Source organism: Chlorocebus sabaeus, chromosome 23, assembly GCF_047675955.1.
Source record: "Chlorocebus sabaeus isolate Y175 chromosome 23, mChlSab1.0.hap1, whole genome shotgun sequence".
NCBI classification, from domain to species: domain Eukaryota; kingdom Metazoa; phylum Chordata; class Mammalia; order Primates; family Cercopithecidae; genus Chlorocebus; species Chlorocebus sabaeus.
In genome coordinates, this window is record NC_132926.1 from 10,202,452 (window position 1) to 10,215,431 (window position 12,980).

At 39.7% G+C, this 12,980-nt stretch overlaps 1 protein-coding gene across 2 annotated transcripts in view; it reads left to right on the top strand.

Moving 5' to 3' along the window:
* The window catches only part of UBTD2 (ubiquitin domain containing 2), a 71,778-nt gene that overhangs the window by 39,459 nt on the left and 19,339 nt on the right, over positions 1-12,980 (top strand). For both annotated transcript variants that reach the window (XM_038010393.2, XM_008015300.3), the window contains exon 2: positions 7,390-7,626. In XM_038010393.2, the coding sequence (XP_037866321.1) occupies positions 7,452-7,626 (175 nt within the window). In that variant the 5' untranslated portion in view covers positions 7,390-7,451. The remainder of the gene's footprint in view (positions 1-7,389; positions 7,627-12,980) is intronic.

The following is a 12,980-nucleotide window of genomic DNA, read 5'->3' on the forward strand; positions in this document are numbered from 1 at the left end:
GCTCACTGCAACCTCCACCTCTGGGGTTCAAGCGATTCTCCTGCCTCAGCCTCCTGAGTAGCTGGGATTACAGACACGCACCACCACACGTGGCTAATTTTGTATTTTTAGTAGAGACAGGGTTTTGCCATGTTGGCCAGGCTTGTCTCGAACTCCTGACCTCAGGTGATCCACCCATGTCGGCCTCCCAAAGTGCTGAGATTACAGGTGTGAGCCACTGTGCCTAGCCAACATCCTTGATTTATGTGTGTTCCTTCTTTCTCTTGAATTGAAAGAAAAAAAAGTTCTCTACAATCCAAAAAAAAATGTAACTCATAAGCCATTGCCCCCAACCAGTAAAGTAGACCATCTTAGAGTTTATATACTACTTAAAAGTTGCAGTGGTCTCATGTTAGGTGATCATATTCTTTTATATATATATAAATCTAAAGATTTAGATTTTTATATAGAGTTACATATATTTATAGATATATAGATTTATATATATATATCTAAATATATAAATATATATATTTATTTATGATAGAGTGAGGGTCTCAGTATGCTCCCCAGGTTGATCTTGAACTCCTTGGCTCCAGTGATCTGTCTACCTTGGCCTTCTAAAGTGCTGGGATTACAAGCATGAGCTACCACACCCAACTGCCTAGGCGACCATATTCTTAGTCCCAATTTCATATACTATCTTTCTCAATAAAGTTGTTTTGTGGGGTGGGGAGGACTTAATTGTATGCTTTCATAATACTTTTAATAAGACTCACCCATTAAGAAAAGTCTTGGCCTGGTGCAGTGGCTCACGCCTGTAATCCCAGCACTTTGGGAGGCCGAGATGGGCAGATCACGAGGTCAGGAGATCGAGACCATCCTGGCTAACACGGTGAAACCCCGTCTCTACTAAAAAATACAAAAAACTAGCCATGTGAGGTGGCGGGCGCCTGTAGTCCCAGCTACTCGGGAGGCTGAAGCAGGAGAATGGCGTGAACCTGGGAGGCGGAGCTTGCAGTGAGCTGAGATAGCGCCACTGCACTCCAGCCTAGGGGACAGAGCAAGACTGTCTCAAAAAAAAGAAAAAAGAAAAAAAAAAAGTCTTGTAAAATCTGAGAACTATAGTTAAAAAAAAAGTGGGGGGGGGAAGTCTCAGAACATACAATGTTGCAGTAGGCTTTACAAAATGTTGCCTGTTTATATGCTCAGATCATTGGTAAGGGGACTTACACTCTTGAGGATCAGGGCCAGGAAGTCATTATGAAGTTATGTTGATTTTTTTTTCCCCCAATAAAGCTACCTCAAAAACATTGAAATTATATAAATGCCTTTAAAATTATTATGCTTCAATTGGTAAGCTTTAGGATATAAGCATGGCAGAAGTTCATTTTTATTTCATTTTTAATAAAATTATAGCACTGAAGATGGTGTATCTAACTTGTCTAGGCAGATATTCCTACATGTGATCCTTAATCTCTAATTTGTTATAGATGCTAAGTACCTTTGTCCGGTGATAACCATTCCATTGGCCATAGTGAAGCCCATGGATGGATCATTTCTGTAGAAAAACAATTCAGCATATGCTTTATTTAGAGTGAATCTTTGTTCTTGGTTTGCTGTGTAAAAACAAGCAGCCCAGTAAGACATGGAGTGCTGTAATGGAAAGAGAGATCTGGACTTTGTTGTTACTGTGTTTTGTTTTGTTTTGAGACGGAGTCTTGCTCTTGTCGCCAAGGCTGGAGTACAATGGTGTGATCTCAGCTCACTGCAACCTCTGCCTCCCAGGTTGTTCAAGTGATTCTCTTGCCTCAGCCTGCTGAGTAGCTGGGATTCAAGGTGCCTACCACACGCCCGGCTAATTTTTGTATTTTTGGTAGAGATGGGGTTTCACCAGGCCGGGCACAGTGGCTCATACCTGTAATCCCAGTGCTTTGGGAGGCCAAGGCTGGTGGATCACCTGAGGTCAGGAGTTCAAGACCAGCCTGACCAACATGGTGAAACCTTGTCTCTACTGAAAATATGAAAATCAGCCAGGCGTGGTGGCAGGTGCCTGTAATCCCAGCTACTCGGGAGGCTGAGGCAGGAGAATCACATGAACCCGGGAGGCAGAGGTTGCAGTGAACCGAGATCATGCTGTTGCACTCCAGCGACAAGAGTGAAACTCCATCTCAAAAAAAAAAAAAAAAGGCGGGGGGTTTCACCGTGTTAGCCAGGCTGGTCTCGAACTCCTGGCTTCAAGTGATCCTCCTGCCTCAGCCCCACAGAGTGCTGGGATGTGAGCCACCGCGCCCAGTGAGGTCTGGACTTTGAATTTGGGCATGTGCGTTCTAGTACGGGCTCATTGTTTTAAGCCATCCTTGTTGCATCTTAGTTTCCTATCTGTCAGTAAGGTTGGATTGTACAATCTAAGGTCTCTTCTCCCTTTAAATTCTCAAACAGTAGAGAAGATTTGGATATCATATTGATGTTGGCATTTTAGGCATTTTAATTCCCATATCCCTATTTTTATTTTGGCAGTTAGTTGCTTTAGATAAAGGGAATATATGTATTATGCATGTATGTATATATGTGTATATATAGTGCATTCTAAATTTACGTGAAAGTATTTGCAAGTGTCCTTTTAGTTTAGCACCGTCTATTACGGAAGAGTTACAATATTCCATTTCTTCCCTCATGCTATTGTCTTATGGAAACTGATGCTTCCAGTTTTCAACCTGTTAAAAGCTGTTGCTTGAGTCATCTTGATATTTTTACCTTATCCATGCATTATGGCCTCTTCTTTCTTCATTTGAAGAGTTCCATCATTAAATCAAGGTTTTTCAAAGAGGAACCCAAAATAGGAAAACAATTATAATCATACTTAACTTCAAAATTGATTGTTTTTTACCAATGTTAAAATGAGTTTTTGGTAGAATGCTTTAAATTATGTAGTAAAAATATTTAAAATTATGTGTTATGTAGATCTGAGAAACAAGCCTTACTTGGGTTTTCTGTGTGTTAGATCTATTTATTTGTTACAGAGTGGGAAGAAGTGTTTAAAGATTACAAGGAAAGATAAAGAGTGGGTGAATATGATTAAGAGGCTTCTGAGAAAAAGATGACTTTTGGACACGTTTTGAAAGAAGTGGTAAATGTGGATTGAAAGGGGAAAGGATATTTTCTAAAATAGATTGTGTAGTTTAACATTAGATTGCTTTATTAATTTTTTATTTCTCACATGTTAATTCATAGAGAACTAAAGATGGTTGGTTACCTGCAATTTAAGGATAGAGAAGCAGAAATTTGGGGAATAAAAGATGTTTCCTGTCTTTAAATTCTTCACTGTTAGAGCACGGTACCTAGTCCTATATGCTATGAATGATACCAAGCATCTCTCTTTTGGTATCAGCAGTCAGAAGATGTGTGAAGCAGATAAAACGGAAAGTTTCAGAGCATAAAATGAAATCCAATTGAGTATATATATATTCCACATCTTACAAAAATGTTGGCTTGGTACAAACATGAGGTACTTAGCTGCCAGGCTGATAATCTGTGTCCAAGTACTGCATTTTCAGAAATACAGGTTTGTGGCACCACCTGAACTCAGAGGATAAGATTTGGTGAACAAATGCCCATAAAGTGTACTCTGATAAGGCACAAGGAAGTGCATGGCAATCATAGGACATTTATTTAACATTTAAGGAAGGGATTTGGAAATTATGAAAAGAAGAAAGCCTGTATATTTTTGCCAAAGGACTTACAGATGTTATTTCATACAGTACCGCCAAGTTCATTTTTACTTATTTAGCAAACATTTATTTGCAGTTTTTATGAGTGGTTTATGAATATGAACTTAAGTCCTCTTAACAACTCTATTATTTTCATGTTTTCACAAGAGGATAGTTCAAATGCTTTTGCCAAATGTCAAGTTTTTTCCCAGTTACTTATTTAACAAGGGTTAATCATTTAGTTTAACATGAAGCTTGAAACCTCAGATTTTGTAGTGAAAATTCTGCACTGCTCTGTGGTTTGACTAAAGTAATTATGTTACAAAGAGTTAATCATTTTAATAGTGGATATTCTATAGATAGATATTCTGTATTATGTTTATGATACAGGCAGAAATAGGCAAACAAAAGTAATCTTCCTTCATGTCGTAAACATTTATTTTGTCTTTTGCAGGATGATTACTATGAAACTTTTGACAGCATGTAGATTTGAAAATGCATTTGGGGCCTGTCGTGGTGGCTCATGCCTGTAATTCCAGCACTTTGGGAGGCTGAGGTGGGCAGATCATGAAGTCGAGAGATTGAAATCATCCTGGCCAACATGGTGAAACCCCGTCTCTACTAAAAATACAAAAATTAGCTGGGCATGGTGGCACGGGTCTGTAGTCCCAGCTACTCGGGAGGCTGAGGCAGGAGAATCACTTGAACCCAGGAGGCGGAGGTTGCAGTAAGTCGGGTCGTACCAGTGCACTCCAGCCTGGGTGACAGAGCAAGACTCTGTCTCAAATAAATAAAATTTTAAAATTAAAGATAAAGAAAATGCATTTGGAACGATTTTCCTTAAGCAACATAAATGCATCATCTATTCTTTTTGTGGGACTTTGTTGTTCTATGCTTAGTACAAATGGAGAGAGGTGAAATGAACCTACCTCATATTTGTAAGGAAGGTGTTTTATAATTTTTCCAAGGTACTTTGAACCCTTATGATTGTTTTTCTGTTGGTTTCCTCTTTTCAAAGGCCTCTTCCTTTCATTTACTTTAGTTTTAAGTCCTGAGATTCTTCTGTAGAGGTTTTGTTGTTTTTTGTCCGTGCTCTGTAATTCTCTCAGAATGACAGGAAAGATTATACTGAGTTATGTCTCGTGCATTTAATGCATATTAGGCCAGATAATTCTGTAGAAATAGGAAGACAAAAACTTTATTCAGATAAATATCTTACTGAGTCTACCTACTTACTGTGCCATCTTCCACTTCCTGGTCAGTAAGCTGAGTGTTGTCCGTAAACTGTCTCTAACTCATCTAAATGATAATGTAGCAGAAAATAAAGTCTACAGATAATTCTGTAGAAATACTCAGGTAGACAAAAACTTTATTCAGACAAATATCTTACTGAGTCTACCTACTTACTGTGCCATCTTCCACTTCCTGGTCAATAAGCTGAGTGTTGTCCGTAAACTGTCTCTAACTCATCTAAATGATAATGTAGCAGAAAATAAAGTCTACCTTGCATTCCATCGTGTTAGTGCAATCAGTGGGTTGTTATCAGACCAGATTCTGAACATCTTCTAGAGAATTATGCTCTAGCTGCATTATCTGTATTATTTGGAAGAGGTAGGGAAAAATCATTAGTATAGACTGTGTTTATCACATTTGAATTAAATAGGCTCATCTGTAGTGTTACTCCCAGTAGACACTCAGTACGTATTTGTTGATTAAATAAAGAGACTTGGATTCTGTTTCCAGCTCTGCTACTAAATGGATGGGTTTCCTGTTCTGCTTCCTCACCTTTGCAGAACTCACCTGTTTTGCATTTCACTAGGACAAGTTAGAGGGCAAAAAGTATTTGAGTTAATGCTGAGTGTTTTAAGTGGAAAACAGCTAGTCCTTTGGTGTGCCACCCTGAGGGGAGAGGACAGAAGAGACCTGACATAGCAGTCTTTATTGATCTTATCATCTGAGAGTATAGCCTGGAGAGTAGAGATAGCCCAGGGTCTGGAGTCATTTTATTTTCTGTTTTGCGTAGCCCAAATTTCATCTGGCCCTGGGCCAATGAGGGAGTAGTCAATTTCATGGACACTTTAGAACCAGTTTGAGAGTAATTTCTTTAAAATTGGTATTCTTTCTGCAATTAAATATAGAACATTGAATTTTGACACACACCCTCTCTCCTTCCCACCCGCTCTGTCATTTATTTCCCACCCACTCTTTTCCAACACTCTTATCTTTTCATCCAGCTTCAATTTTCTTTTTATATTCTATCCCATCTATCAAACTATTTCCTATCAATGGCACTGTATAATCTTACAGAGCCATAAATAAGAATGGCTCTGTAGGTCAGTATGACCCATGGAAATAGATCACAGATAATACACCAGATAGGTGTCTGGTGCAGGAATGCTGCATCAGACTTGTTTCAGCGCTACTACTACGTAACATTCTCTAAGGGGAGATGCTGCCACTTGCCTTCTGTTTTCTTCTTCTCTTGGGTTGAAACTACGGTACGGTATTGTAGTTCTGCTCCTTGTGGTTCGGACCTAATCCCTTGGCCTAGCATCAAAGATTATCTCTTTTATTCCCAGTTCCTCAAAAAAACTAAAGTACTGATTCTACCCTTTGTAAATTAGTTCCTGTTTGAGTTCCTGAGAAAGGTACTTACAGTTCCTTGACTAAAGTCCAGAGAGTAGAATGCTAGAGGAAGCATTCCTCTAATCAGTTTGTTCATGATTCTGGTGGTTTGGCTCTTCTTTCTCTGGAAACTGAAAAGCAGTCTTTTGCTTCTTTGGATTTTCTCAGTTCCTACTTCCTGGTTTCATGTGTCCAAGCTACTATTGTCGTTTGGCTTCCCCAGTGTATCTTGCCTCTCTTTTATGGTGTCTCTTGACACTCATATCCTGCTCTTACAGTCTGATGAAACACTTATCTTCTAGGCAGTTCTTTTAAAATCAACAAAACAAAACTTTCATTATATTTAAAAAAAAAATTTTAGAGCAGTTTTAGATTCATAACAGAATTAAGAGGAAGGTACAAAGATTTCCCATGTACCCCCAGTGCCTACACATACATAGCCTCCTTTCCCTGACTATCAACATCCTCCACCAGAGTGGTACATTCGTTACAACTGTAATTCTCTGGGGGTTTTTGTTTTGTTTTGTTTTATTGGAGATGAGGTCTCACTCTCGCCCAGGCTGAAATGCAGTGGTGTGATCATGGCTCACTGCAAACACAACCTCCCAGGCTCAAGTTATCCCCCCACCTCAGCCTCACAAGTAGCTGGGACCACAGGCATATGCCAACATGCCAGACTAATTTTTGTGTATTTTGTAGAGATGGAGTCTCACCATGTTGCCCAGGCTAGTCTCGAACTCCTGGATTCGAGCAATCCTTCCACCTCAGCATCCCAAAGTGCTGGGATTACAGGTGTGATCTACTGCACTCAGCCTGTAATTCTTTTAGTGATCCTGTGGAGAGGGTGTACTGAGTGGAAAAGAGCTACCAGTTGTTTTGCATAGAGCAATCCAATGTCTCTGTTCACTTTTGTAGTTCCAAAATGTGTTAGAGGAATTTCAGAATGCACAAATTAGCAGGCAAATTTTTGGCTGCAATTTTGATGAAATAATCCAAAAGAGGAATGACCAGATAACTTTTGATACATATTTTATAAAATTTGGTTTTGATCTCAGTCTTTTATTTTTCTTCTCAGTTGCTCTAGGTCGTAACCAGCCTTTGAAAAAAGAGAAACCAAAATGGAAAAGCGATTACCCTATGACAGATGGACAACTACGCAGCAAGAGGGATGAATTTTGGGATACCGCACCAGCTTTTGAAGGCCGGAAAGAGATATGGGATGCCTTGAAGGCTGCTGCACATGCTTTTGAGAGCAATGATCATGAACTCGCACAAGCAATCATTGATGGTGCAAACATAACATTACCACATGGTAGGTTTGGTGTTCCTCAAGGACAGAAGGAACATAATCAGCTTTGTTTCTGATAGCAAGAAACCAAATGGGAGAGTTTTTTTCCTTTGCTATGAATTATTCTTTTTTTTTAATGTAGCAAGGAATAGCATTCCTCTTTTTTTCTTGTACATCTTTCAGGCGGAGACAGGTTTTACTTTGTGTGTTTATATATATATATATTTTTTAATATGTCTTAATTTCAGAAAAGAACTCTTGATCATCTAAAAAGTTTCCGTGTAACCTAGTTCTCCAGGAAGACCTCTTCTCTCCACCCTCCCATCCCCACCTCACCAGCCTCATCCCCCTGCCAATCTATTGGAGCTTCCACTTCACTGGTTTCCTCCTAGCAGCGCTAGAGATAGAGTCTCAGTTTAGATTTTGTGAGCTGTAGAGACTCAGAGGATGCTCCTTTTAGTCATTATACTTCCTTGTCAAGCCTATTTTTGGCGTAATAAGCAAACCCAAACTTAGAAGTGAGTCCTGCATGTTTTTAAGGACAATTTTCCATGATTGTAGCCCTGAGCATTATTAGGAACTTCTCTCTTTGGTGTAGGAATGTGACTCTTTTAAGGATAACCATAAGCTTTGAGTGTTTCCAGGGATGTGCATATGCTGGTGCCATGTACATACTCTTGTTTGTTCTCCTTAATGAGAAACATATGAAAATTTTTCATGCTACGTTGAGATTTAGGTGTTAATTTTGTATTTACATTTTTTTATTTCTGTATTAATATTCTCAGTATTCTCTTTAGTTTTTCAAGTTAATATTTTCAAGGTTGTCTTTTCAGATCTATGTAATAACCACCTTGCATTGATTTCTATTCATTATGATACTTTCATTGTTTTAATCCCCGGTATCTCCCTTTATCTATATTCTTAGAGGAACAGTGACTTTCATTGTTTAACCACCTGCTTTATGTCCTTTCACTCTATGTCAAATGACAGATTTTTATTTTATTTTATTCTGTTCTTTCTCTCTCTCTCTTTTGAGACAAGAGTCTTGCTCTGTCGCCCAGCAGGCTGGAGTGCAGTGGTGCACTCAGCTCACTGCAGCCTCCGCCTCCCAGGTTTAAGTGATTCTCATGCCTCAGCTTCCCCACCATGCCTGGCTAATTTTTGTATTTTTAGAAGAGACGGGGTTTCTCCATGTTAGCCAGGATGGTCTCGATCTCCTGACCTTGTGATCCACCTGCCTCGGCCTCCCAAAGTGCTGGGATTACAGGCGTGAGCCACCGCGCCCGGCCCCAAAGTCCCTTTTTTTAAGAGACAGGTCTCACTCTGTCATCCAGGCTGGAGTGCACTGGCATGATCATGGCTCATTGCAGCCTCGACCTCCCAGGCGCAAGAGATCCTCCCACCTCAGCCTCCTAACTTCCTGGGACTGCAGGCGTGCATCACCATGCCTGGCTACGTTTTGCTTTTTGTGTTTTGTTTTGTTTTGTTTTTTGGAAAGGCATGGTCTCACTGTGTTGCCTAGGATGGTCTCGAACTCCTGGATTCAAGCAGTCCTCTTCCCTTGGCCTTCCAAAGTGCTGAGGATAAGCATAAGCTGCTGTGCCTGGCCAAAAGATACTTAACTTACTATATCCTTGCCAGATTCCAAATCACCAAAATTAATTCCAAATTAATTTTCTGATTAATTGTGATTCCAAGAAACATTCCTTTTTTTATGGCTGCCTGTTCTTTATTATGAAAGTTTATTAGCATAGTCTTGTGGTACTAATGTTATTGAGCACCCACAGATCACTTTTTCTATACATGTGTAAAAGTGATCCCCCCTACATTTGGAGAATTTATGATAGAATGCCATTTTCATTGTGACTTTTTTTATGACCGTGAGTCTTTTTTGTTTGTTTGTTTGGAACTTATTTTATTTTTTTGAGACAGAGTCTCACTCTGTTGCCCAGGCTGGAGTGCAGTGGCGTGGTCTTGGCTCACTATAACCTCCACCTCCCAGGTTTAAGCAATTCTCATGCCTCAGCCTCCCAAGTAGCTGGAATTACAGGCGTTCGCCATCACGCCCAGCTAATTTTTGTATTTTTTTGGTAGAGACGGGGTTTCACCATGTTGGCCAAGCTGGTCTCGAACTCCTGGCCTCAAGCTATCTGCCTGCCTCAGCCTCCCAAAGTGCTGGGATTACAGGCGTGAACCACTGCACCTGGCTTCAGTATGACTCTTTAGTCCCGGTTTTCATGGGTAGTCTCTAAATTCTTTTTTTTTTTTTTTTTTTTGAGACGGAGTCTCGCTCTGTCGCCCAAGCTGGAGTGCTGTGGCCGGATCTCAGCTCACTGCAAGCTCCGCCTCCCGGGTTCCCGCCATTCTCCTGCCTCAGCCTCCCGAGTAGCTGGGACTACAGGCGCCCGCCACCTCGCCCGGCTAGTTTTTTGTATTTTTTTTTAGTAGAGACGGGGTTTCACCGTGTTAGCCAGGATGGTCTCGATCTTCTGACCTCGTGATCCGCCCGTCTCGGCCTCCCAAAGTGCTGGGATTACAGGCTTGAGCCACCGCGCCCGGCCTAAATTCTTTACCTTTATGTGATTGTGAGTTGGGAGGTGGTGGGCATCATCTTAGTCCATTTACCTTTTTCAGTTTTGTAATTATCGTCTTCATCTACTACCTTTATATAATATAAAGGGAAGGGGTCTTCCTTTACAAATAGTTTTATCATCCTTCTCTTTTTGATGTCTATATCTTCTATTTTTTGAGGAGAATATATGTTGTATAGACCTACACGTGGGTGGAAGAAGAGTCATGTATGTCTGCGTGAGATCCAGAATGTTGGAACTTTTAATTTCTTATTTTGTACTTATAATTACCTGCTGGAATACCTGGTTGCATTCTGTATATTGTACCCTTGTTTAAAAGTTCATGGAGGCAAAATAACTCTGTTGCACATAAGGCCGGGGCTTATGCATGTCCTATCGGATGTGGGCTCGATCATGGAAGACCGAAGTCCCTCATTTCTGCTTATCTATGTAAACTGCCAAGAAAATGTTCCCGGCAGCCCTACCTACCAACAGATCAGGGAGAATTACTCTCAGAAATTCGAGAATTATTAGATGCCCCTCTATTCCCCTTCTGTGTTTAAGGAATATTTTCTGCTTAAGCGTGGAATAATCAAGCCGATGTCTGAGTTTTTCTCTTTCAGAACTCTGTGATAACTTTCTGGGTATTAATATTGTCATTGGTACCCTTGATTGAATTCTTTTGTTCATATCTGAATCTTGTCAATATTTCTTGGACCTTATAATTTTGTTCTGTCATACACTCTAGCTCACTGTCAGTTTATAACTAGGCTATTGCATGCTTTTACCTAGACTGGCTTAGTGGTATTGCTGAAATTCTTTCCATCTTTTTTGTGTAATTACATGTTTGAAATTTTACTTTGGGCCAGGCGCGGTGGCTTACGCCTGTAATCCCAGCACTTTGGGGGGCCGAGGCGGGCAGATCATGAGGTCAGGAGATCGAGACCATCCTGGCTAACACGGTGAAACCCCGTCTCTACTAAAAATACAAAAAATTAGCCAGGTGTTGTGGCGGGCGCCTGTAGTCCCAGCTACTCGGGAGGCTGAGGCAGGAGAGTGGCATGAACCTAGGAGGCGGAGCTTACAGTGAGCCAAGATTGCATCACTGCCCTCCAGCCTGGGTGACAGAGCGAGACTCTCTCAAAAAAAAAGAAAAAAATAGAAATTTTACTTTGGGCACATTGCATTGTGCTACCCAAAGCACTTTGTATTTTAAGTTTAAGTTATTGCATAGACTTGACTATTACTTAGTTCAGGTTTTGATACCAGATCTCGTCTTACTTCTGTCCCTACTGTATTACTTGCAACTGTGTGACTTTGGGCAAATCACATCTTCTGTAAGCTTCAATTCTCTCATCTGTAAAATATGGATAAGAACTGTCTACCTCTTGGGATGGTTATGTTGATTAAATGTAGTAGTAATACAGGTAAGTTGCTGATCAGAGTGCTGGGTATCCAAAAAGCACTTAATAAATAGTAGTGCTGATGATCTTATTTCTTGAACTCTGAAATTAACACGTAAATTCCCAGTTCCCTGCACCAAAATTCTGAATTTATAGATTTTGATCATTTTCTAAATTATCTGTTTTTTGAGACGGAGTTTCACTTTTGTCACCCAGGCTGGAGAACAAAATAACATTACACTTTTTAATTATCTTCCTCTGTTAATAACAATAAGTCTTCAGTTTATTCTCAAGTGGCAATGGGGAGAGTCAGAGGGAACTTGTCATAACTACCTGTTAATGTTATATTTACACATACGGTATATTTTCATTCTGGAAATTGACTCATATTGAGAATGGTATGAACATGTATTGTGGAAAAAGCTCCCCATGTGATTTTGATGCCTGGTACCCCTTTCACAGTTTTCCTGTCCTGTATGAGCTTTATTGTTCATGATTTGCGCAGCATGTTGTTACTCCTTGTCTGACATTTCTTAAAGAGCTTATTTCCTTTTTCTCATTGATTGCTATTTTGCCATTACCTAGAAATCCTAAAAACATTCTTGATATAGTAGTTTACCAGTGAAACCAGGTTATAGATTAGCGATTTGCCAAATTAGCATAAACAGGGTAAGAAAAAACAAGTAGTGTTTACACTTCTCACACATTTGCTGTGTAGTGAATAGTATACTATTCAGTAATTTTCAGTGAAAGCTTATTCAGAAACTGTAGTAAAGATGAACACTTAATGCTTTTTGTAATTATGATATAAAAGATTTAAAAAGATTTTAGGAATTGCCTACTCCCTTCCTCTACCTCCTGGTTTTCTAGAAAGGTAGTTGTTGATTTGTTTAGCATCACAATTATCTCATAATTCTTAGTGAGAGTATTTTTTTCTAACATGTTTTCCATATCCCAGCGATTCAAATGTAAAAGCTGTCCTCTTACCCTCCTTGAATAGATGGAGTAGCTAGCTGCTCCCTGTTACTCAAACATGCTTTTCTACTGGGAAACAGAAATTTAACCCCGATTTTATTCATACTTCTTATAGCTAAATGTCGCCAGTTCTTCAGTTCAGCTTTTGAGGACCTGTTTTCTTTTGTCCTTAACCCTTAAGGGGTATGGGAGGTAGAAAAACTTAATTCTTAGAAGACTTAACTTTTTTTATTTCTCTTTTCACAGAGTTTGTTACATGGGTGGGAAAGGAGTTCCCCAGAATGTTTTCTTCTTTATCTCAAAATATATTAAATGTGCGTTATGTATAATAAAATTTAATTTTTTAAACAACAAAGGCACTTACAAATAGTATAAAGAGCATGTTATGTGTAAGGAACCAACGTATGAAAAGAACACTGGACTGAGAATC